General features: G+C 40.0%; 1 protein-coding gene across 9 annotated transcripts in view; it reads left to right on the forward strand.

The window, feature by feature from the left end:
* The window catches only part of MACF1 (microtubule actin crosslinking factor 1), a 401,452-nt gene that overhangs the window by 286,472 nt on the left and 89,066 nt on the right, over positions 1–25,914 (forward strand). For 5 of the 9 annotated variants that reach the window (XM_053575600.1, XM_053575601.1, XM_053575606.1 and 2 more), the window contains 10 exons: positions 600–917; positions 4,900–5,066; positions 6,295–6,451; positions 9,838–9,955; positions 15,154–15,216; positions 15,877–16,118; positions 17,427–17,556; positions 18,334–18,533; positions 21,190–21,685; positions 22,561–24,032. In XM_053575600.1, coding sequence (XP_053431575.1) covers positions 600–917; positions 4,900–5,066; positions 6,295–6,451; positions 9,838–9,955; positions 15,154–15,216; positions 15,877–16,118; positions 17,427–17,556; positions 18,334–18,533; positions 21,190–21,685; positions 22,561–24,032 — 3,363 coding nt within the window. The remainder of the gene's footprint in view (positions 1–599; positions 918–4,899; positions 5,067–6,294; positions 6,452–9,837; positions 9,956–15,153; positions 15,217–15,876; positions 16,119–17,426; positions 17,557–18,333; positions 18,534–21,189; positions 21,686–22,560; positions 24,033–25,914) is intronic. The other 4 variants (XM_053575602.1, XM_053575608.1, XM_053575604.1 and 1 more) reach the window with 1 other exon arrangement.

Genomic DNA, 25,914 nt, shown 5'->3' on the forward strand with positions numbered 1-25,914 from the left:
AGTAACAGGAGAAAAATTGACTTCTGTGAATCTTCTAATAAGATTTAAAGATGACAACTCAGAGCCTGTAGCTCAGTGACTAGGGCACCAGCCACAGCCACATAGACCGTAGGTGGCGGGTTCGAACTCAGTCTGGGCCTGCCAAACAACAATGACAATTACAGGAAAAAAAAAAATAGTCGGATGTAGTGGTGGTTGCCTATAGTCCCAGCTACATGGGAGGCTGAGGCAAGAGAATCATTTAAGCCCAAGAGTTTGAGGTTACTGTGAGCTATGACACCATGGCACTCTACCGAGGGCGACATAATGAGACTCTATCTCAGAAAAAAAAAAAAAAGATTTAAAAATGACAACTAATCATGTAAAGATATTTCTACCCAATTTCCAAGCAACCATTGTGCTGAAGGAAAAATTGTAATGACAAAAATCATATGGTCGAAGAGGTGGAGAACTAAGAGAATGGGATGTATAGTATTCAGAAGGCTCACTTGCAATTATTGGGCCACCCCTTGAGGAAGTGAGCATGTTGTTATTCATTTTTGGCTCAGATATTCTGGAATAAGTGAGCTCTAGGAACTGACAAACGTTTTTGATGACAGAAATTGAAGCAGGACATTGCTCGGCAAAAGAGCAGCTTGGAAGCCACCCGTGAGATGGTGACACGATTCATGGAGACCGCAGACAGCACTACAGCAGCAGTGCTGCAGGGCAAACTGGCAGAAGTGAGCCAGCGCTTCGAACAGCTCTGTCTACGGCAGCAAGAAAAGGAGAGCTCCCTAAAGAAGCTTCTGCCCCAAGCAGAGATGTTTGAACATCTCTCTGGTAAGCTGCAGCAGTTTATGGAAAACAAAAGTAGGATGCTGGCCTCTGGAAATCAGCCAGATCAAGATATCGCACATTTCTTCCAACAGATCCAGGTAAGGAGATAGCTCACCTGTTAAAATAAAAGAGAGAACTAACATTTACCATGTACACACGAAGTCAGTGCACTGGAAACTTTGAGCTGCATTGTCTTAGAGAATTATTACAGCCATCCTATAAAGTAGGTATTATTTGTCCATTTTTTTAAAAGCACAGCCAAGACTTATTTTCTACTCACACATCTTCAACCCAGATGAAGTGGTATACAGGTTGATGCAGACTTCATAATTTCATAATTACTGCTACAATGAGAAGAAACCATGTCATATCCATTTATATTTCATTAGTAAAAGCAAATTTTACATAACCACACCTAACATTCTAGGTAGTGAGGAAATGTAGTCCTCTCATGTACCTGAAAGATACTGAGCTGGAAATATATTTTTAATATATATATTTTTATTTCAGATTAATATGAGGGTACAAATGGTTAGATTACAATGTTTGCATTTGTTAGGTGAAGTCCCTGTTGTATCTGGCACAGATACAGGAGGTGTGCCATCTACCCTTACATTGTGCCTGTTAGGTAGGCATACACCAGAGCTGGAAATATTTGATAAAAAGTTTTAATGAACTACTACCAATCAATATATACCCATAAGTAGAATTGCTGGGTCCTAATATATTTAATTTAACTAAGAAGTGGCCAATTTGAACTCGGGAAGGGCTGTACAGACCCACATTCTCACTTATAGTACCTTAGCATTCCTCTATCTCTACCTTGCTACCTCGGGTTTATCCAACTTTCTTTTTCCATATTAAAGTAGAATCTCATTATTTTGTTTTGTTTGCCCTCCTAGCTTTTTGTTTTAAATGATTTCCAACTTAGACAAAAGTAGAAGGAATAGTTCGATTACCACCAGCATACTTTTCACCTAGACGCATCAGTTGCTGATCATTTTCTCTTTGTAAAAATGTAAAAGAGAGGGCGGTGCCTGTGGCTCAGTGAGTAGGGCGCCGGCGCCATATGCCGAGGGTGGCGGGTTCAAACCCAGCCCCGGCCAAACTGCAACAAAAAAAAAAAAATAGCCGGGCATTGTGGCGGACGATTCTCTTGCCTCAGCCTGTAGTCCCAGCTGCTCGGGAGGCTGAGGCAAGAGAATCGTGTAAGCCCAAGAGTTAGAGGTTGCTGTGAGCTGTGTTACGCCACGGCACTCTACCTGAGGGCCGTACAGTGAGACTCTGTCTCTACCAAAAAAAAAAAAAAAATGTAAAAGAGAGACAGTATCATATGGGATCCTATATTTACTACCAACACAATGCTTTTGATACTTAAAATTTTTCCCAAAATGGCCAATGGGAGCCCCTTCAAGCTGTCCTTGTCTTTTTTTTTTTCCTTCCCTGAGACAGGGCCTCACTCTGCACTGGGCCTAGAGTACAGTCATCATAGCTCACTACAGCCTAAAACTGTTGTGGTTGTCATTGTTGTTTAACAAGCCCAAGCCGGGTTAGAACCCACTAGCCTTGGTATACGTTGCTGGCGCCCTAACCACTCAGCAATGGGCGCCGAGCCCACCGCACCCATTTTAGTTGCTGGTTCTAAATTGTCTCTTACCACTGAATAACCTTTTACATTTTTTACCATATTATTGGAAGTATGTCTTCAGGATAAGTTCTTTGAATAGAGTTGTTGCATCAAAGGGTAAAAGCATGTGTAGTTTTGTTAGATATAGCCATATTCCCTCCATTGGGATTTCACCATTTCTCATTCCTGCCAGCAGTGCGTGAGAATACCTATTTCTCCCACAGCCTCACCAACAAAATATATTATCAGGCTTTTAAATTTTTGCCAATCTGATAGTAAAAACACGATATCTGAATTTGGTTTTAATTTTTATTTCTCTTATGAGTGATGTTGAATGTATTTTAACCCTTCCGAGTGTGTTTTTATACTTGAATCATTTATTGTGAACTATTTGTTCATGTCTTTGTTATTTTTTGGCCTTTTTCTTTCAATTTTTAGAGTTCTTTTTTTATTTTCTTTTTTTATTAATATCAGAGAGATTAGTTCTTTATAATATATTGGAAATATATTCTTCCAGTTTTTTTGTCTTTTGATTTTGCTTGTGTTTTTTTGTGTAAAAGTTTTTCTATATATAGATTTTATCAGTCTTATATATATATCTTTAGTCATATTTTGAAAGCCTTCAGCTGCACATGGGTCATGAAGGAATTCTCTCATGCTTTTTTCCAAAACTTTTATGTTTTTTTTTACATCTGAATTTTTTTGAATAATGCAAGTTTATTCAGAGGTATGAATCAAGTTTATCATTTTCCAAACACCTACCTAGTTGTTCTTAATACAGGTTGAGTATCCCTAATTCAAAAGTTGAAATCTGAAACACTCCAAAGTCTGAAACTTTTTGAATGCTAATATGACCTTCAAAGGAAATGCTCATTAGAGCATTTCAGGTAAGGATTAAGGTTGCTCAATTGGTAAGTATTATGCAAATATTCCAAATCCAAAAAAATCTGGATTTGAATCCACTAAAATCCACAACACTGCTAGTCCCAAACATTTCAGATAAGGGTTACTCAGGTGTATCATTTCTGTGAAAAGCTTGTCTTTTTCCCAGATGTGAGAAGCCATCTTTAACATATACAGAGTTTTTGTATATATTAGAATCTATTTCTGGATTGTCTGTTCTATTTTGCTGGTCTCTTCATATGCCGTAGCATACTACTTTTAATTATAGAGGCTTTATGGTATGTTTTAATACCCAGTAGAGCTAGCCCTCATTTTTTTTTTCCTTTCAGGATTTTTCATAGCTATAGTTGGACATTTATTTTTCTACGTGAACTTAAAAATTACCTTTTTAGTTATAGAGGAAAAAAAACTTGGTGTTTTTATTTGGGTCATACTAAGCATATTTATTCACATATGTATGTATGTGATGTACAAACACATATTCATATACTTATCTTCATGGATGTCCTTCCATTTATTTAGGTCTGTTTTTGTGTTTTCCGGGAGTGTTTTATTGTTTAGGTTTTGTATGTTTTTAGTTAGCTGATTATAAAGATTGAACCTTTTGTGTTGCTATTGTAAATTAAAGTTTTCATTCTTGATTTTTATGTGTTGGTTTTATATCCTTAATTACTTCATCTTTTGATTTCGTTGTATTTCGTTGTTAATTCTCTTGGGTTTTACAGATGATGAGTTCATATAATCTGCCAATATTATAAGAATTCTAATTCTTATTCCACAGTTTGATTTCTCTCTTAATTATACTGGCTGACATCTATAATACAGTGTTAAATAATAATAGAGGTAATGTGTTTATCCCCATTTTATAGAAGAGACTGTGGAAGCTTAGAGAAGTTCTATAGCTTAAGATCACAAGCTAGTCAATGGTAGAGCCATGCTTGATTTTCAGATCTTTTTACTCCCCAAACCTTCATTCTTTATATTCTTTCTTCATGGTACCTCCTGAGTCTCTGAACATTTGTTTAAAGGAGACTTTTTTTATCCTTCCTAGCCACTCTCCAGTGAGTTAGAGAGATCCTCTGTGTTTATTGTTTTGATCTAGCAGGTGAGCCAGCAAGCACACCTCTTTTCTTTTTTCTTTTTTTTAGATAGATTCTCACTATATCATCCTCAGTAGAGCGCTGTGGCATCACAGCACACATCACAGCAACCTCAAACTCTTAGGCTTAAGCGATTCTCTTGCCTCAGCCTCCCAAGTAGCTGGGACTACAGGCGCCTGCCCCAGTGCCCGGCTATTTATTTTTGTTGTAGTTATCACTGTTGTTTGGGAGGCCTGGGCTGGATTTGAATCCCCCAGCCTCGGTGTATGTGGCTGGCGCCCTAGCCGCTGAGCTACAGGCACCAAGCTGCACACCTCTTTTCTTATTCCCTCTTTCTCTACAGTTTGGGGAGAACTTGCCCCAGGCTTAACCTAGGTATCTTTCACCTTTTTCAACACATTTATTTATGAGAATCAGAGAATTTGATGCATTTCCTTATTTGCTTGACAGGAGCTCAATTTAGAAATGGAAGACCAACAGGAGAACCTAGATACTCTTGAGCACATGGTCACTGAACTGAGCTCTTGTGGGTTTGCACTGGACCTGTCTCAGCATCAGGACAGGGTGCAGAACCTCAGAAAGGACTTCAAAGAGCTACAGAAGACAGTTAAAGAAAGGTGAGTTTTCACTTGTGTTTGATTAGTGTTGGGAAACTATTTTTTTCTTGCTGTGTGGTAAGATGATCTTTTCTTTTTCTTCCTTTGCCGGAAAAGATGGCATCCAAAATTCTGCTACCAAGTCATACGAAGGTGGATAGTGTCATTTTTAGACAAAGAATCTACTTGATATTTAATGGTTTTTTTATTACTAACCAGCAGAAATTGGGACTGAGTTCCCTGTCTGTATAAACAAAAGCTTAGGTGATCTAGATGAAATAAAACAAATTTTGGGCAGCAAGTAGAATTATAACAGAATCTGAAATAAAGAGAAAAATTGGAGAAGACGGCCCAGACACAACTCAATGCTGTATTGACACTCCCTCTCTCTCTTTGTTTTGACCACGTTTAAGTTGCTGTTTTAGAGGTGTGTCTAGATTCTCATCTCAGGCTGATTCTAGCTCACTGTTGAAAAGCCATTATTCCCCATTATAAAGCCTTACATGGGTGTAAGAGCATGGACCAGACCTCTTATCTTCATATAGGCATAAATATACTCTTGGTTTGACAGATGACTGCATTAGTGACCAGAAGAGAGCAATTGCTGAAACCAAAATTGTTATCAACAGATTATTTAGTGCGGTGCTTGGGATCAAATGTCAGGAAGGTTTTGCTTTGCCTTCTGTATGCTGAGGGCCTTTTAGCTGTATGAGGAATCAAGATTTCTGGATTGACATCTGACTGATAGAGGTGGCCATTTCTAAAACTTTATCCTTGATTAATTTCATTCATTAGCATACTTAACCAAGGCTAATCCCCTGCCTTCTCTGAGGCTCACTTTCACCACCTTCGTTGCTAAAGGAGTCAGCATTTGGATTGGACCTTGAAAGAGCCAAATACGTAAAATGTACCAGAGCTGAAATTGAGATCCAAAGCCTACATTCCTTCCATTGTATCATGGTACTTAAATAGCGGGCTCCTTTTAGTTTTTCTCACTTTCACTTTAGCTCAGAGGAAGATTAAAGACTTCTTGCCCCAGAAATGTCCAAACAAGGGCAATAGATTCCTGAGTTTGATACTCTTCTACGTTTTATATGGTTCTTCAGCCAAACCTGCTATGGAAAAGATTATAGGAAGGAAAGGCCCTGTTAGCAAACTGATGCCTAGAGTTCCAGAATGAACCTAGTTGTAGTTCAAGTTGACTTTATAAAACTTAGTCTGGCAAGTAACAAAATTTCTTCATTGACAGAGAGAAAGATGCATCATCTTGCCAAGAACAGTTGGATGAATTCCGGAAGCTGATTAGGACCTTCCAGAAATGGCTGAAAGAAATCGAAGGCAGTATTCCACCTACTGAGACTGTCATGAGTGCTAAAGAGCTAGAAAAGCAGATTGAATACCTCAAGGTAGGTGAATAAAAGGGGCTTCAAGAATTAGGCTACACTGGGATTTGTAAACTTGCATGTACTGATAACCAGCTATAGTGGGGAAGTGGTATGAGAAAGCCAAGTTAACCCTGTGAAGTAGAATAGAAATTCCTCCATTCTTGTCATGTGGTTCCCACCTGCCATTACCCTGCACTGAGCACTACAAAATTTCCTTTTTACAACCCAAATCTAAACAAATCATCTAGGAATAAAATTAATAAAATTTCAACTGTTCTTTTTTTTTTTTTTTTTTGTAGAGACAGAGTCTCACTTTATGGCCCTCGGTAGAGTGCCGTGGCCTCACACAGCTCACAGCAACCTCCAACTCCTGGGCTTAAGTGATTCTCTTGCCTCAGCCTCCCAAGTAGCTGGGACTACAGGCGCCCGCCACAACGCCCGGCTATTTTTTGGTTGCAGTTTGGCCGGGGCTGGGTTTGAACCCGCCACCCTCAGTATATGGGGCCGGTGCCACCCTAAAATTTCAACTGTTCTTGAATCCCTTGCCTGCTATGGTGGATCATAAAAAAGACAGTTGTAAAAATCTAATCCTTAAGAAGCTTATACTCGGCTTGGTGCCTGTAGCTCAAGCAGCTAAAGCCCCAGCCACATACACCAGAGGTGGTGGGTTCGAATCCAGCCCACACCTGCCAAACAACAATGACAACGACAACAAAAAAAAATGGCCGGGAGTTGTGGTGGACACTTGTAGTCCCAGCTACTTGGGAGGCTGAGGCAAGAGAAAAGCTTAAGCCCGAGAGTTGAAGGTTGCTGTGAGCTGTGACGCCATGGCACTCTACCCAGGACGACAGCTTGAGGCTCTGTCTCAAAAAAAAAAAAAAGAAGAAGAGCTTATACTCTCTCTAATTGTATATTTGAAAATTAGACAAATATATATGAGTAAGTAGCCAGAAAATATGGTCAGGAAATTGAAGGTGAAGTACTACTCCAGCTACTAAAGAAAAAGGATCAGGGCTCAGCGCCTATAGCTCAAGTGGCTAAGGCGCCAGCCACATACACCTGGGCTGGTGGGTTAAATTCCAGCCCAGGCCTGCCAAACAACAGTGACAACCACACCAAAATATAACTGGGTGTTGTGGTGGGTGCCTGTAGTCCCAGCTACTTGGGAGACTGAGGCAAGAGAATCGCTTAAGCCCAGGAGTTGGAGGTTGCTATGAGCTGTGATGCCATGGCACTCTACACGGGGCGATAGCTTGAGGCTCTGTCTCAAAAAAAAAGAAAGAAAATGAATCACGTGGTTGGAAGGTAACTTCAAGTATGGAACCAACTTTCCTCCCATCCCCTGCAGAATCCTTTCTATACCATCTTTGATTTATAGTTATCCAGCCTCTGCTTATACCTCTAACATCTCTTCTTTTTGTTGAAATAGCCAAATCTGCCTCTAACTATCATGGATTCAGCCTCATTTTCTCAGTAAAGCACACTTTATTGTGAGCAGGTGAAAGAGAAGAGTTTGATTGCATTCATAGAGTAGCACCAGGAACATTTGCTGTTGGAAATTCCCTAGGACAAAGGTTCCCCAACTTTCTCATTTCACAGTGCCCTTAGTATTTTAAGAAATTTTTCATGGTATCTCAAAGCCAAGGAAAAAATCCTAAACCTCTAATAGTTACACTTGCTAAGCAATTAGGTCCAAACAACTGAATAGTAGTTGTTTATACCGTATCCAACAGATGTCACTGTGTTTTCCTTAAAAAATTAAAATATCCTGAGGTGAGTCAGAGTATAATTTGGGTACTGTAACCCTTTGCAATCCAGGGTGATTACTAAAAGAATTGATAAGCAGTGACCAAAGGTCAGTTGAATTTAGGCATTATGAGCTTGCTAGATGTTAATGGCTATGTGTCTTTCTCTGCTGCTACTCTACAGGTTAAAGTCAAAAGCAAACCAGATTGTCAGGAATACTCAGTGTAGAAGAAGGGATTGAGGCCAGGCACGTGGCTCACACCTGTAACCCTAGCTCTATGGAAATCCAAATCCAATTCTCTTAGATTTCATTGCATTTTCTTACAATCCATATTTGTAATTCTTTATCGTGCATTTCAATTATTTTCATTTTGGTTGCTATCCATTGCTAGGCAGCTGAGTTCCCTTTAAGGGGTGTCCTTTCACTCTAATTTTTAATACTTTCAGAGTTCTTTTGCTGATTCAATATAGCATTCATTATATATACAAACGGGCATTGTGGCAGGTGCCTGTAGTCCCAACTACTTGGGAGCCTAAGGCAAAAGAATCACTTAAGCCCAAGAGTTTTAGGTTGCTGTGAGCTATGATGCCACAGTACTCTACCCAGGGCTATAGCTTGAGACTCTGTCTCAAAAAAAAAGAATAAAATCCTGCTGCTATGGCAGGCAGTCACATCTTAGCATTCATTACCCTGTACTTTAATCTTAGAACAAATGCCATCGTTTTCTAATGACTTTCTATAGTATTTAGAGTTCTGATTTTAAACCCAACACAAAGTTTCCTTAATCCATGCAAAATGTAGCTATGATTCTATATATTTCTCTGCATCTCAATGGTGACTGGTAGGCTGATTTACCTACCAGTCACCATTTCCTGTCTTTTTTGGGGGGACAGTCTTGCTCTGTTGCCAGAGTTCAGTGGCCTGATCATAACTCACTGCAGCCTCAAACACCTGGAATCAAGTAATCCTCCTGCCTCAGCTTTCTGAGCAGCTAGTGCTACAGGCATGTGCTACCACACTGGGCTAATATTTCTTGTGGGTTTTTTGTTGGTTGGTTTGTTTTGTTTTGTTTAGAGCCAAGGTCTCTCTTTGTTGCCCAGGCTCGGCTTGAACTCCTGGCCTTAAGTATTCCTCCTGCCTTGGCCTTCCAAAGTGCTAGGATTATAGGCATGAGCTACTGTGCTCAACCTCCTCTTTCTCCTTTACATGCATGTTGGTTTCATCTGTCCACCTGGCAAACTTTTATCTTACCTCAAAGCTTTACTCCCTCAAGGCAGACCTAGATGTATTTCCTCTTGCTCTCTCAGACTGTCCATATTTCTATAATAGAATTTATCACATTATGTAATTGATAATTTGAGCACCTGGTTTTATAATACTATTATAAAATTGAGCACCTGTTTCATAATACTATTTTATATCCCCGGTGTTTGGCATGGTGCCTATTCTGTAGTAAATGCTAGATAAATATTTGATGAATGAATAAATGAATCAGAGGTTCTGGCAATTTCAGGATATTGGTCTCCCTTGCTTTGGCTGGTTAAGCCAGGATCGTCATATGGCTAAATATATGAGGATAGTCTATACATGTAAAATAGATGTCCCTACTTATGAGGAGAAGGCCCCAGATGTTACATTACCCATTTTTCTCTTTAAACAGAGTCTCCTAGATGACTGGACAAGTAAGGGAACTCTAGTGGAAGAAATCAATTGCAAAGGCACTTCTTTAGAAAATCTCATCGTGGAGATCACAGCACCTGATTCCCAAGCCAAGACCGGTGAGTACAGGCTCTTCAAAATGTACTGAACATTGTTCTTTGCTTTTGGCCTTTGGATGTCCCTTTATGTAATTAAAGTTAGAATTAAGGTAGGGAATAAAAACAGAAAACAAGGGGGCACCCGTAGCTCAATGTTTAGGGCACTTACCACGTGCATCAGGGCTGGTGGATTCAAACCCAGCCTGGGCCTGATAAACAACAACAACGACGACAAAATAGCCAGGCGTTGTAGCAGGCACCTATAGTCCCAGCTATTAGGGAAACAGAAATAAGAGAATCGCTTGAGCCCAAGAGTTTGAGGTTGCTGTGAGCTATGATGATACAGTACTCTACAGAGGGTGACAAAGTGAGACTCTGTCTCAATAAAAAAAGGAGAGTCCACAAAGTAGTCTTCCCCCTCAACTTAACCTACTTCCCCCTTTGCTGTATAGCATTGCTCCATTTTACAAAATTCCTTCCCATCATGGGAAAAGTAAAGAAACTAGTTGGCCCACAGAACTATCAAATAAACATAGGAGAATTAAAAATAAAATAGGATTTTCATCTTAAGAAATTTCTCAGGCTGGACACAGTGGTTCATACCTATAATCCCGGCACTCTGGGAGGCCAAGGTAGGTACATTGCTTGAGCTCAGGAGTTGCAGACCAGCCTGAGCTAGAGTGAGACCCCATTTCTAAAAAATAACTGGGCATTGCAGTGAGCACCTGTAGTTCCAGCTACTCTAGAGGCTGACGCATTTGATGCCGTGATGCTCTACCAAGGGCAACAAAGTGAGACTCTGTCTCTAAGAAAAAAAAAAAAGGAAATTTTTCTCTCTTAAACATGTGAATAGGTTGGCATATATCATCTTAAAAATTGGACAAGCCTGTGTGGGGTATGAGTATGTTATCCAGGGAGGTTAGGTATTTAGGACTCAGGATCAACACTAGGGACTGGCACACTTCTTTGAAGGGATACACATATTGTACCTAGATTTATGAATAATCTCTGGCTGTAAATTAAATCTTTCAGGCAAACTTCAGTATGAGTCTACAGTGACTTGTTGGTTGTTAATGGGATCTTGTGGGTTTTATTATAAGACTTGTGATAGTGTACTCCTAATGTAAAAAAAATTTACTTTTTTTTCCTTCTATGAATGTATACTTTCCCGTAGTATTCTAAAAGTATTTTTGTTTTTTTGAGATAGAGTCCCACTCTATTGCCCTGGGTAAAGTGCTGTGGCATCATCATAGCTCGCAGCAACCTCAAACTCCTGGGCTCAAGCGATCCTCTTCCCTCAGCCTCCCTAGTAGCTGGGACTACGGGTGCCTGCCATGTTGCCTGGCTCATTTTTCTATTTTTAGTAGAGACAGGGTTTCACTCTTACTCAAGCTTGTCTTAAACTCCTAAGCTCAAGCAATCTACCTGCATTTGCCTCCCAGAGTGCTGGGATTATAGGTGTGAGCCATTGGGCCTCGCCGGTATTCTAAAGTTTAAAGATTTGGGAGGAACTATCCAGAAGTGACATTTTAAGAAATTGGTGATTCTTATATTCCTAATAAACCACGAATAAGTTCAGTGACTTACTCATGTGTGACTAGATTAGGCGAAGTCAACAAACCTTTCCTTTCCTTTCTTTCCTTTTCCTTTCCTTTTTTTTGAGACAGGGTCTTCCTCTGTTGCCAAGGGTAGAGTGTAGTGGTGTCATCTTGGGCTCTCAGAATCCTCCTATCTCAGTCTCCTGAGTAGCTGAAACTGTAGGCATGTGCCACCATGCTTGGCTCATTTTTTTATTTTTTATAGAGACGAGGTCTCACTATATTGTTTAGGCTGGTCTCATACTTCTGGGCTCAAATGATTCTCCTGCCTTGGCCTCTTAAAGTGCTAGATTATAGACCTGAGCCACTGTGTCTGGCCTTTTCAAACTTTTTGAAGGACTAGAATATATTTTTAAAATATCAAATCTCTTATCTCAGTCTACATGAAACAAAAATATTTCATTGGCATAAATTTATATAAGTTAATTTATAGCATTTATCTCTTAAGAAATTTATCGGTGTGGGCTCTGCGCCTGTAGCTCAGCAGCTAGGGCACCAGCCACATAACACTGGAGCTGGCAGGTTCGAATCCAACCCAGGCCTGCCAAACAACAATGACAACTACAACCAAAAAAATAGCTGGATATTGTGGGAGGAGCCTGTAGTCCCAGCTACTTGGGAGGTTGAGGCAAGAGAATCACTTAAGCCCAGGAGTTTGAGGTTGCTGTGAGCTGTGACTTAACAGTACTCTAGGGGTGGCGCCTGTGGCTCAAAGGGATAGGGCACTGGTCCCATATGCCCGAGGCGATGGGTTCAAACCCAGCCCTGGCCAAAAAAAAAAACAGATAAACAGTACTCTACAGTGAGACTCTGTCTCAAAAAAGTACTCTTTGATAAAATTAAACTAGAAACTTGAAAGTGATATAACAAATTGTTATCTCAAGGTTAAACCAGTAAGAATGTTTAATGAGGTCTTTTGAACACAGAAAACACCTAAAACTGACATTGAGAACAGAAGCTATCTATAGGTTGACATCATCAAGACTTAAAACATAAAGAATTCTATTATCACGCAATTCTGCCCTGATGAGAACTTGCTCTGTCTAGATGTACTTCAGCCTTTTTTGTCATGTTATTTAACATATTAACATGTAATACAGATTTTTTTTTTTTTTTGAGACAGAGCCTCAAGCTGTTGCCCTGGGTAGAGTGCCATGGAGTCACAGCTAACAGCAACCTCCAACTCCTGGGCTCAAACGATTTTCCTGTCTCAGCCTCCCAAGTAGCTAGGACTACAGGTGCCTGCCACAACACCCAGCTATTTTTTTTTTTTTTTTTTTGGTTGCAGCCATCATTGTAGTTTGGCGGGCCCGGGCTGGATTTGAACCTGCCAGCTCAGGTGTATGTGGCTGGTGCCTTAGACGCTTGAGCCACCGGTGCCGAACCCAGATGTTTTTCTTATGGCATATACATGAATTGACATAGACAGGTTTGAATATTATAAAGTGCTAATGAAGAGCTATCATCTTTCCAGTCATGGACACTCAAAAACAAGTTTAAATATATACTTAGGGATTGCATGAGCTGCTTTATTCTCTCCCAAAAAGTGACATGAATATTGGTTGTATCTAATGAGTTAAAATGTAGCATTCACCATAATTGAACCATGCATGTTTTATTGACACTTCTAAATAGTTAGAAATTTATCTGAATATTAAATTAAAACCAAACATTAACAGAATCCCTTAAGCACTGCCTGCAGGTGCTTTGAAAACCAGTTTGAATACTATTGTCCTGATGCTATCAAAGTTCTCTTCCAACTCTGAAGAACCATGAATATTCCAGCTCCTTACATATGCATAGCTCTTTTTGTTTCATGAAGTACTTTCACATACATTGTCTCATGATCTGTCTCTATTAAGCCTCCAAGAAATGGCAGGATAGAGGTATAAGAAACTGTGTCGGTAGACTAAGACTCACATAGTGAGTTAGTGACAACCTTGTTTAGGACCTTCTTCTAAATATAATCCTTGTTCATTTTTGTTTTTGCCATCGTTACACTGCAAGGGAATGTAATTTTTCTTTTCAATCCATTTTAAATTGAAAGTACAATAAAATTAACATGAAATTTTATAATCACTCCCCTAACAAAACTATTTTTTTTTTTTTTTTTTGTAGAGACAGAGTCTCACTTTATGGCCCTCGGTAGAGTGCCGTGGCCTCACACAGCTCACAGCAACCTCCAACTCCTGGGCTTAAGCAATTCTCTTGCCTCAGCCTCCCGAGTAGCTGAGACTACAGGCGCCCGCCACAATGCCCGGCTATTTTTTGGTTGCAGTTTGGCCGGGGCTGGGTTTGAACCCGCCACCCTCGGTATATGGGGCCGGCGCCTTACCGACTGAGCCACAGGCGTGGCCCACAAAACTATTTTTTAATAACCTTGCATCTGACTTTTTGTAAATGAAATCAAGAGAATTTTATTCTGTCCTTCTAACACATTGACTGCCATACTAGGAAGAAATTGTTTCCTTGGGACCATGGTGTTTTATTAGGTCAGTGTAGGGTCAAGAATCATGTGAGTTATATGTGCTTCACAAGGCCCTGGGCTCAAAACTATCGTAAGTTAATTACACAACTTACATGTTAATATGTTCAAGTATCAGTATATTGTGAACATTTTTCAGATTTCTATGTAATCTTTATAATTATATCATGTTTTTTGCCTAAGTTGGGAAACTCCTCTGTAGTATAAGGAACCAACTTGGGGAGAAGGTAGTTGAAATTGTGGTGATTAGAAACAAAACCAAAGGCCCAAGGCAGAATTTCTAAGAATAATGTTTATGAGGCAGATTTATTGGCACTTAGAATTTCTGTTTTCCCTTGGGGAACAGGGAGCAGGAAGAGGTCATGAAAGGAAAGACAAGGAATCTTCCTTTAGAAACTATATAAGAAGGGCTCATTTTAACATCTTTATTAAAAGAAAGCTGCTTTTTATGTCCTTGTTCATTTTTTATACGGAAAGACATTGCTACAAAAGGTAGACCTTTCTGGCTTTTTAAATTCTCATTTCAAAATGTGGTAGGTACCATTCTAAAGATTTAAATAATTTTACCTGTATTCGCTTCATAAAATGAGGGCAGCATCCAAAGAATTCAAATTGGAGATTTAAGAAAGGAATTGAACTTCCTCTACAAAACATTAAGAATCAGTCCTGACTTGACGCCCATAGCACAGTGGTTATGGCGCTGGCCACAAGCGCTGATGCTGGTGGTTCGAACCCCGCCTGGGCCAGCTAAACAACAATGACAACTGCAACAAAAAAACAGCCAGGCATTGTGGCAGGTGCCTGTTGTCCCAGCTACTTGGGAGTCTGAGGCAAGAGAATCACTTAAGCCCAAGAGTTTGAGGTTGCTGCGAGCTGTGATACCATGGCACTCTACTAGTGAGACTCTTTCAAAAAAAGAAAAAAGAATCTTTCCTGCTAAGAAGCTGAAACACCTTGAGTGACACATTGTTGCCTGGCAGCTAAAATGATTTGTCTTTTTCCATAGTATGTTGTCTTGTGCTGTGTTAACTTCCTGATAACCAAGCTTAAAGTGAGTGCCAAAGAACAAATTCAGTCCTGTATGTATTCCTAACACGTTGGTCTCGCCCTGTTTGTCTCTCTGTCCTTCTGCTCAGGTTCCATAATGCCTTCTGTAGGAAGCTCTGTAGGCAGTGTAAACGGATACCACACCTGCAAAGGTGAGAATGCCATTTCAATAGTGTCTCTTTGTTGGGTGTGTTAGGAAGTGCTCACATTTGCATCTGTGTATGTTTCAATATGTGTGTAAGAACTGCTGCCAGAGTGAGTGTAAGGATTAAGGTCTGGGGAGAAACAACTGTACATTAACTGGCTCTAGGCTGAACATGTTGGGAGTCCCTGAAACTAAAGATACTGAGGAAATAAACTAGATCACTAGATAAGGGCAATAAAGAAAGACTTTGAAGAAAATATATGTTAATCTTTGAGTTATAAAGAATCTGTGGTAGAGATAATCTAGTCTAGTCCTCAAACTCTCAGCTGGGTAACTCTCTGTAGTTTGGAGAGAAGGGAGCTAAAGAATGCTCCAAATTTATTGAACTCAGTAGTGTGCTGCCCTGATTTGTGTTGTTCCCATGTTTACTGAGCATCTTAAGGCATATGTGTGAGGATATAATGGCAAAACCAGAAAGCAGATTGATGAGAGTTCTTTTGCTTTTTGTACATAAACAAGAACTTTTATGTGGTTTATCAGGAAGATAATCTCCAGTTCACAAGGAGTAGGAGATGTGCCTAATCCTGACAAATAATTTAGGAATGAGGAATCAAGGGCAATGCATGGAGAGCTATTCCCAGTCTGATTTCTGTTTCTATGATACTAGATCTGACGGAGATCCAGTGTGACATGTCAGATGTAAACCTGAAGTATGAGAAGCTGGGGGGAGTACTTCAAGAGCGCCAGGAAAGCCTTCAGTCTGTCCTCAGCAGAATGGAGGAGGTTCAAAGAGAGGCAAGCTCAGTGCTGCAGTGGCTGGAATCAAAAGAGGAAGTCCTGAAATCCATGGATGCCTCATCATCTCCAACCAAGACAGAAACAGTAAAAGCCCAAGCTGAATCTAATAAGGTACTGAAACATTAGCTGGATCCCAACCCCAGAAGAGACTGCTGAAAGTGAGATAGGAGCAACTGTCCAAATGATTAATATGCCTTAACTCTCCTTGAGAATTTTCTTACCTATGAAATTAGAAATTGCTATAAATGTGGTTTGGTGCCCATAGCACAGTGGTTATGATGCCAGACACATACACCAAGGCAGGGAGGTTTGAACCCAGCCTGGGCCTGCTAAACAACAATGACAACCACAACAAAAAAGTAGCCAGGCGTTGTGGTGGGTGCCTATAGTCCCAGCTACTTGGGAGGCTGAGGCAAGAGCATCGCTTAAGCCCAAGAGTTTGAGGTTGCTGTGAGCTGTGATGCTACGGCACTCTACTGAGGGCAACATAGTGAGACTCTGTCTCAAAAAAAAAAAAAAAAAGAGAAAGAGAAAGAAAGAAGTTGCTATAAATGAGATTCAGAAACAAAACTAGATACATTGCAGAAAAAGAATAGCTCTCTCCAGGAGGATCATTTCACTGAGGGTGGAATCTCATTTATGCTATAAGCAAAGCCAAACCATTCTCAACAAAACATCTTCTCAGCTTGCAGGGATCTAAATAACTCTGATTACAGGTTTTGTTTGTTTTTGTTTTTGTTTTGTGGAGAGGGAGTCTCATTTTGTCGCTCTTAGTAGAGTGCTATGGCGTCATAGCTCACAGCAACCTCAAACTCTTGGGTTCAAGTGAATCTCTTTCCTCAGCCTCCCGAGTAGCTGGGACTACAGGCACCCTCCACAACACCCAGCTATTTTTAGAGACAAGGTCTCACTCTGGCTCAGGCTGGTCTTGAACCTGCGAGCTCAATCTACACACCTCAGCCTCCCAGAGTGCTGGGATTATAGGCGTGAGTCACCATGTCAGCTACAGTTCATTCTTAAATTGACATGTGGAACTAGGAAAAATGTCAGAAGATGTAAGACCATAGAAAATCCTGTAAGAAATAGTCATCAAAATTTTCAGTATTCCCATTGAGCATTATGAAAACAATAACATCATTGTCATTATCATCATCATCATCATATCCTGGCACTTAAACTTTCTAGGAATTAATGATTCCTTCTTATTGGGTTCTATTGATGTGTTGTACGTAAGAAACTAAGATCTTGCCACTTAGATTTTTCATTTTGAAGGAAAAATTAAAGCAGAAAGGTTACATTTCTTAAAATCACAAAACAGGACATGGATAAAATCAGAGTAAAGCCCATAATTGCCAACCAGTTTTTCAGCTTTTTTTCCTGTTCAGAATCTCACACCATGCATGATGTTCTTTCTGCTAGGCTTTCCTGGCTGAATTGGAACAGAATTCTCCAAAAATTCAAAAAGTAAAGGAAGCTCTGGCCGGATTACTGATGACATATCCCAACTCACAAGAAGCAGAAAATTGGAAAAAAATGCAAGAAGAGCTCAGTAAGTTATCAGAGGAGTATTGCAGATTCACTAAATTATTTGTCTTCAAAGCAAATAGAGAATTTCAGCACATCCTATAAAGCAAGAATTATTTTTACTTAATTTTCATAAATAAGGGAAAGGCCTAGACACAGCCAGAGAGTGATCCTGGTTAGGGAAAATAATTAAAGAGTTTACTCAGAGCCAGAAGTTTGGCTTTCTTGAGCAAGTCAAACTGACAATCTACTGTGTTGAAAAACTAAAAAGACATTGTTAATAAAAGTGAAAAATAGGAAATAATCTCAAAAATCTCCAGTGATAGTGATTTATATTACTATCCTATATCTTTTGGTTTCACTTAAGGATTTTTTGATGATCAAACTTTAAAAATATTGATTCAATGTAAGGATTAAATACCTTGTGTGTTCATAATACTGAACTATAAAAAACATAGATGATTACTTACTACCATGAAAAAATTAAATGGCATGAAAAATGTCCATAATATAGTAAATTTAAAAACAGATCATAAAATAATATATACATGGATATGTAGTATATGTAAAATACTGTATACTTTATACAGTAGCAGTTTTTCATATTACTGCTACTATAGTCAAGATACAGAACTATCTGTGTTACTCTAGTTAAAAGTTTTAAAAGGTTACTTTTAGTTTTAAAAAAATTTCAATAATGCTCCTGGGGTTATTTCCTGTAGTATATTTGGAACATAATTTAGGGGCCAGGCCAGTTGTTGATGAGAGCAAAGGAATATATGCTCTCATTTCCTCTCTACAGATTCCCGATGGGAAAGGGCCACTGAGGTGACTGTGGCTCGGCAAAGGCAGCTGGAGGAGTCTGCAAGCCATCTGGCCTGCTTCCAGGCTGCAGAATCCCAGCTCCGGCCCTGGCTGATGGAGAAAGAGCTAATGATGGGAGTGCTGGGGCCCCTGTCTATTGACCCCAACATGTTGAATGCTCAAAAACAACAGGTTCAGGTGAGCAGAATAGCTTAATGCTTTAGCAGGGGTGTCCAACCATTTTTTGTGTCTGGTGCACGTTAAAAGGGTAAGAGTTGTCTTGGGCCACATATTAAATACACAATCAGCAATGAAAACTGATTAGCCAAAAAAAGGTCAAGGCATACTTTTCATGATATCTGAAATCACAGATAAGCAAAAAAGTTCTCACAAAATCAGCATGCAGCTATAAATTTAGGGCAAAGAAATTAGAATTACATGAATCTATATTTGAATGTTGCTTCTCATGTGTAGGTTTTCTGTGACCTCGGACAACTCATTTAACCTTTCAGGGTCTTGGTTTCTTCAGTTTAAGCGAGATGCTTTAAGATGTTTATCACAGTGCCTATCTAATAGTAAATAATCTGTTATTTATATCATCACTAGCAGGAGTAAGATGAGTGGATGTGAGAATGGGGAACTTTTTCTGACTAAATTGCAGTAATATTTTACTTTTAATCCCCAGTCATAGTGATTCATATTACTAAATATATCTTATGTCTACCGGCTTTACTTAAGGATGTTCTACTCATCAAACCTCAAAAAAATTGACTTAGCATTGTGGTCATGCCTGTAGTCCCAGCTACTTGGGAGGCTGAGGCAAGAGAATCACTTAAGCCCAAGAGCTGGAGGTTACTGTGAGCTATGACGGTACAGCACTCTACCAAGGGGGACATAGTGAGACTCTGTCTCAAAAAAAAATTTAAGTATCCAACATTATAGAAATTTTAGTTGGTTGATATTATGTCATTTCTAATGAAATCCTGCCTAGAACCTCTTCCTTATTCTACATCCTCCCACCCTCCCATCCTCCCTGTTCTACTTCATCTTACCGCCTAAGTTCTATTAAGTTCATCCCTAAGCGTAATTTTTGAAGGAAACCTTTCTTTCAGCCCCTGTATCCAGATAATTATTGAGTCCTATTTAGTTTACCTACAAGTATTTCTCTAATCCAGTGGTTTTCAAACTTTTTATTCTCAAACTCCTTTTGTATTATTAAAAATTATTGAGATTCCAGAGAGCTTGTGTTTATCTATTGATATGTATTGATATTTGCTATATTAAAACACTGAGGGAGGCTGGATACAGTGACTCACCTATAATCCTAGCACTCTGGGAGGCCAAGGCAGGTAGATGTTTGAGCTCAGAAGTTTGAGACCAGCCCAAGCTGAGTAAGACCCTGTCTCTACTAAAAATAGAAAAATTAGCTGGGCATCCAAGCGGGTGTCTGTAGTCCTAGCTACTTGGAGGCTGAGGCAAGAGGATCAATTGACCCCAGGAATTTGAGGTTGCTGAGAGCTATGCCACCATGGCACTCTATCCAGGACTACAGAGTGAGAGTCTGTCTCAAAAAAATGTATAAATAAAACAACAACAACAAAAAAAAAAAACCACTGAGGAATTTATATATGTATTAAAATAACAGTGATAAAACTGTCACTTTAACCTGAGTAACATTTTTATGAAAAAATAACATTTTCTAAACATATAAAGTTTAGTAATGCGCGGTATGGTTTTATATCTTTGTAATCTCTTTAATGTCTGGTGTAAGAGAATGTTCTTACATCTGCTTCTGCATATCTGTTGCAATAGCAAATGCCACATGGCCTCTGGAAAACTTCATTGACTGTTTATGAGAGAACAAGAATTTCAGAAGGCAAAGAACATCGTAGTATTATTATGAAAATAGCTTGATCTCTGGGTCTTTGCTAACCCTGGTTGCCCTTCACCAGCCTTCCCCAGTCTGCTTAGAGAACTCCTAGTCGTTCTTTTTTGTCACTTGGAGAGGGAGGGGGGCTTCTTCTCATTTCTCTCTTCTACCTTTTATCATTCCTCAATAGAATTAATCACCCTTTCCAAGCTGTCACAATTCCATCTTTAATGTTTAACCATTTTTTGTTGTGTTACATAGTATTAGAGTTCATTCTTTTTATCTCTGTTATTTCTTGAGGTCAAGTCTTATTTATTTTTGTGCAGTATAAATGCTAAGTACTTCACATAAATTACATTATTTGATTTTTAAAACAGCCAAGACAAGTACTTTACTATTCTCATTTTATAGATGAAGAAACTGAGGTTTGGAGAACTTTTTAAAACTCACCTAAAGTCCTGAATCTAATTGGTGATGGCTCCAGGAGTTGAATGCAGGCAGTCTGCCTCTAGTGCCTGTAATCCTGAGATTACATGAGAGCAGCAGGGAATAGAAAGAAAAAAAGTCACTCTTTATGTACTTGTCCTATATTATAGTATATAGATTATACATGCTGTTGGAATTCTGAAAAAGAAACCAAGAACAACAGACATTGAGAATTGAAGTGACAATCCCAGCCAGGAATTCAAAGGCAAAGCCGCTGAACGCCAGTGTAGAGAGCAAGAATCAGGCCCCCAGCATAATAAGCTGACTGTAGTAACTGATGTTGAAACGGAATTTGGCAAATAGGAAAAGAAATAAAATAGACAGAAATTGTTAAGTGTTACTTCCTAATCCTTGGAGTTTTTCTGTTTTGTTGTTTTCTGGTTTATTTTTAAAAGAGGTTGGCACTATTTGGCACAGCAAAAAGTCAGTTTTTGTTTTGACACTGCTTTTAGATCTGTTTCTTTCTATCTAAACATCTTGGTGTCATTTCTGTTTCAGTTTATGCTGAAGGAATTTCAAGCACGCAGGCAACAGCATGAGCAATTGAATGAGGCAGCTCAGGGCATCCTAACAGGCCCTGGAGATGTCTCGCCATCCACCAGCCATGTACAGAAAGAACTCCAGAGCATTAATCAGAAGTGGGTTGAGCTAACTGACAAACTCAATTCCCGTTCCAACCAAATTGACCAAGCTATTGTCAAAAGCACACAGTACCAGGAATTGCTCCAGGACTTATCAGAGAAGGTGAAAGCAGTTGGACAGCGGCTGAGTGGCCAGTCAGCCATCAGCACCCAACCTGAGGCCGTAAAGCAGCAATTAGAAGAGACCAGTGAGATTCGATCTGACTTAGAGCAATTAGACCATGAAGTCAAGGAGGCTCAGACACTGTGCGATGAACTCTCTGTGCTCATCGGTGAGCAGTATCTCAAGGATGAGCTGAAGAAGCGTTTGGAGACAGTTGCCTTGCCTCTCCAAGGTTTAGAAGATCTTGCAGGTGAGTTGGGATGTGGAACACACTTACGCTGTTATTAATGGCATGTAGAAAGAAGGGGCAGGTTGGTAATAGTTCTAAGAATGTAGGATGACTGTTAAGTACTTTGGGGACTCAGAAGAATGTTAACCTGTCCCTTCTTCCAGCTATAATGAGAACAAATTGAATATATTAATATGTGAAGCTTTACATAGCATAGTCCTAGAGATAAAAACTCTAATATAAATTTAACTAGCAAGTAGAGAGTCATCCCTGTAAATGTACTAATAGGTGAAGTTCAATATATACTTTCCTAAAATTCACATATTTTTATGTAAAGTTTTTCTATTCTTTGATTTTTAATAAACTTTGCAAACCAAAAAAAAAAAAAATATATATATATATATATACTTTCATGACACTCACTTAATGTCATATACACACACATCATGCAAATTTAGAACATGTTCTTGACTTCTTAATGATGACCTGGTACAAGAAAACTTTTGTTGGGCGGCGCCTGTGCCTCAGTGGGTAGGGTGCTGGCCACATATACTGAGGGTGGCGGGTTCAAACCCAGCCCCGGCCAAACTGCAACAAGAAAAAAAAAAATATCCGGGTGTTGTGGCCAGCTCCTGTAGTCCTAGCTACTCGGGAGGCTGAGGCCACTTTTTATCTGCATAAAAGTTTACTTCTGTTACTCAGATCAACTTACAAGGCTGACATAAGGATTAAATAAGGTACAGTATATGAAAGAGCCTAGTTGCATACCTTTTTTGTGGGAGGCCATCAATTAACATTAGTTTCCTTCCCCTAAGATTAGCCCATATACTCTCACTAAAACATTTTTAATACCATGTTCAGGCTTGATTAATTTCAATTCCATTTTCTCATTTCAGCTGATCGCATGAACAGACTCCAGGCAGCTCTTGCCAGCACCCAGCAGTTCCAGCAAATGTTTGATGAGCTGAGGACCTGGTTGGATGACAAACAAAGCCAGCAAGCAAAAAGCTGCCCAATTTCTGCAAAATTGGAGCGGCTGCAGTCTCAGCTACAAGAGAATGAAGAGTTTCAGAAGAGCCTTAATCAGCACAGTGGTTCCTATGAAGTGATTGTGGCTGAAGGGGAATCTCTGCTTATTTCTGTACCTCCTGGAGAAGAGAAAAGGACTTTGCAAAACCAGTTGGTTGAGCTCAAAAGCCATTGGGAAGAACTTGGAAAAAAAACTGCAGATAGACAATCCAGGCTGAAGGACTGTATGCAGAAAGCGCAGAAATATCACTGGCACGTACAAGACCTTGTGCCTTGGATAGAGGATTGTAAAGCCAAGATGTCTGAGTTGCAGGTCACATTAGATCCAGTGCAGCTAGAATCCAGCCTCCTGAGATCAAAGGCTATGCTGAATGAGGTGGAGAAGCGCCGGTCCCTGCTTGAAATACTGAATAGTGCTGCTGACGTTCTGATCAACTCTTCAGAAACAGATGAGGATGATATCCGGGATGAGAAGGCTGGGATCAACCAGAAAATGGATGCCATTATAGAAGAGTTGCAGGCCAAAACAGGGTCACTTGAAGAAATGACTCAGAGGCTCAAGGAATTCCAGGAAAGCTTTAAGAATATTGAAAAGAAGGTTGAAGGAGCCAAACACCAACTTGAGATCTTTGATGCTCTGGGCTCTCAAGCCTGTAGCAACAAGAACCTGGAGAAGCTAAGAGCTCAGCAGGAAGTGCTACAGGCTCTGGAGCCTCAGGTGGACTATCTGAGGAACTTCACCCAGGGTCTGCTGGAAGATGCCCCAGATGGATCTGATGCTTCTCAACTGCTACATCAAGCTGAGATCACTCAGCAAGAGTTCCTAGAAGTAAAGCAAAGAGTGAACAGTGGTTGTATGATTATGGAAAAGAAGCTGGAGGGTATTGGTCAGTTTCACTGCCGAGTCCGAGAGATGTTTTCTCAGTTGGCAGATCTGGACGATGAGCTAGATGGCATGGGTGCTATTGGTAGAGATACTGACAGCCTCCAGTCCCAAATTGAGGATGTACAGCTGTTCCTTAACAAAATCCAAGTCCTCAGGTTAGACATAGAGGCCTCAGAAGCAGAGTGCCGACAAATGCTAGAAGAAGAGGGGACTCTGGACTTGTTAGGTCTCAAGAGGGAGCTAGAAGCTCTGAACAAACAATGTGGCAAGTTGGCAGAGAGGGGGAAAGCTCGTCAGGAACAGCTAGAGCTGACATTGGGCCGTGTAGAGGACTTCTATAAGAAATTGAAAGTACTCAATGATGCCACCACAGCGGCAGAGGAGGCAGAGGCCCTCCAGTGGGTAGTGGGAACTGAAGTGGACATCATCAACCAACAATTGGCAGATTTTAAAGTAAGTCTTGCCCCTGTTTTTTCATCTGTTTCTGTCTAATGTGTATTTCTTTGCTTGTAACTTAGAACCAATTGAGTGTACATTTCAAATTTTGTTCCTTCATTATTCTCACTTCTATCACCATTTGGGCAAACTGTTTGGAAATTAGTCTCTTGGACTTCTGGGTAAACTAGTCTAAGTTTCTATCATAGTTTATTTGGGTTTTTATATCCAATTAAGGATATAGGAAAAAAATGTTCAAGTCTTATCTTTAGGATTTCTTGAAATTTCACATTGACATGTCTTCTTGGTCCCCATTGTTCAAATAGAAGTATGAGAAACTGTAGGATAAACATGTATTCATCTTCCTAAAGTATTGATTTATACAGATTTGGGGGAAAAATATTTGATGTATTATGGGATAAAACATAACATTTTTGTGAATTATTAAGGTAAAAACATAACACTTCAAAGAAATTTCCCATTTGCAGCAACCAGCTTAAGAAAGAAAATACCTGAGGGCGGCACCTGTGGCTCAGTCGGTAGGGCACCGGTCCCATATACCGAGGGTGGCGGGTTCAAACCTGGCCCTGGCCAAACTGCAACCAAAAAAAATAGCCGGGCATTGTGGCGGGTGCCTGTAGTCCCAGCTACTCAGGAGGCTGAGGCAAGAGAATCGCTTAAGCCCGGGAGTTGGAGGTTGCTGTGAGCTGTGTGAGGCCATGGCACTCTACCGAGGGCCAGAAAATGAGACTCTGTCTCTACAAAAAAAAAAAAAAAATACCTGAGACTCCTCAAAAGTACAAATTTATCTTAATTGCCAAATATTTTCATTTTTTCCATAGTCAAAATTTCTGATCCTGAGATTTTGTGAGTATAAATTAAAACAGCAGAAGATGTTAGATGACCCCAAAGTGTGGATTTTCTGGGTCAGAGGCTTGCCTGTTGAGTCTTGGTTCTCACTATGTGAGCCTTTTGCCCCTGGAGTTTCCTTTGCTATATAAATAAATACCTAAAAGTGCCTCACTCTGCCACTGTGCATGGAATAGGTTTGGAAAGGACACTTCAGGCACTGTATTTCTATAAGTAGTGTTAATCATTCCCACTTACACAGTTAACACTCCTGCTGTCAGAGTACATTCTCTCAGAGCCCCTGCCTGTTCTTTCTCTTAAAAAGCATAGATGGCTAGGTGGTGTTGATACCAGCTCAGAGCCACATGGCCCTAGGAAGGTGACAACTTTATAGACAAGATCCAAGCAAAAAGGAGGCTATTTCAAAAGGGCCTCCTCTTGGAGCTTGGGGAATGTTCAGCACTAAAGTGAGACGCTAGCTGAAGGCCCCCGTACCTTGTTTGGAGATACTACAATTTGGAACAACAGAAGTCAAATCATAGTTAGGTTTGACCCAGACAAGGGAAAGGGTAGGCAGAGAAAACTCAAACCCATGAGCTGATGTGTACTCCTCTTAGTCACTCGCACACCTCTGTTCTGGTGGCAGTCTTCTTGTTTCTTTTCAGCTTTCCTTGAAATTGATTCTACTGTTTTCTATGCTGATACTCTCAAGGAATTAGAGACATTTGGGGCTGCATTGTATTAAATGTTCCTAAACTTCTGTGCAGTTTGATTTCTGTATTAGAGTTTGTGTTTAGGACCTGTACAGTATGGTACTGGTTGGACTGGCTGTGTATGTGTTTCTGTAGGGACAGGTAATTTCTGGGTTTTCCCCCACTACCATGATGTCAGTATTGTTTACTGCTGTCACTTTTCACTGTTGTCACTGGGTCTACTCTTAGCAGTCTGCCCTTTCCTTCTAATCTTTAGTGGGCTAGAAAATGGAAGTAAACCAGGCTTGTTAAAATTGCCTTAAAAATACAAGCTGGAATGTAAGAAATAGTCCACAAAC

This window comes from Nycticebus coucang, chromosome 22, assembly GCF_027406575.1.
Source record: "Nycticebus coucang isolate mNycCou1 chromosome 22, mNycCou1.pri, whole genome shotgun sequence".
In the NCBI taxonomy this organism is placed as follows: domain Eukaryota; kingdom Metazoa; phylum Chordata; class Mammalia; order Primates; family Lorisidae; genus Nycticebus; species Nycticebus coucang.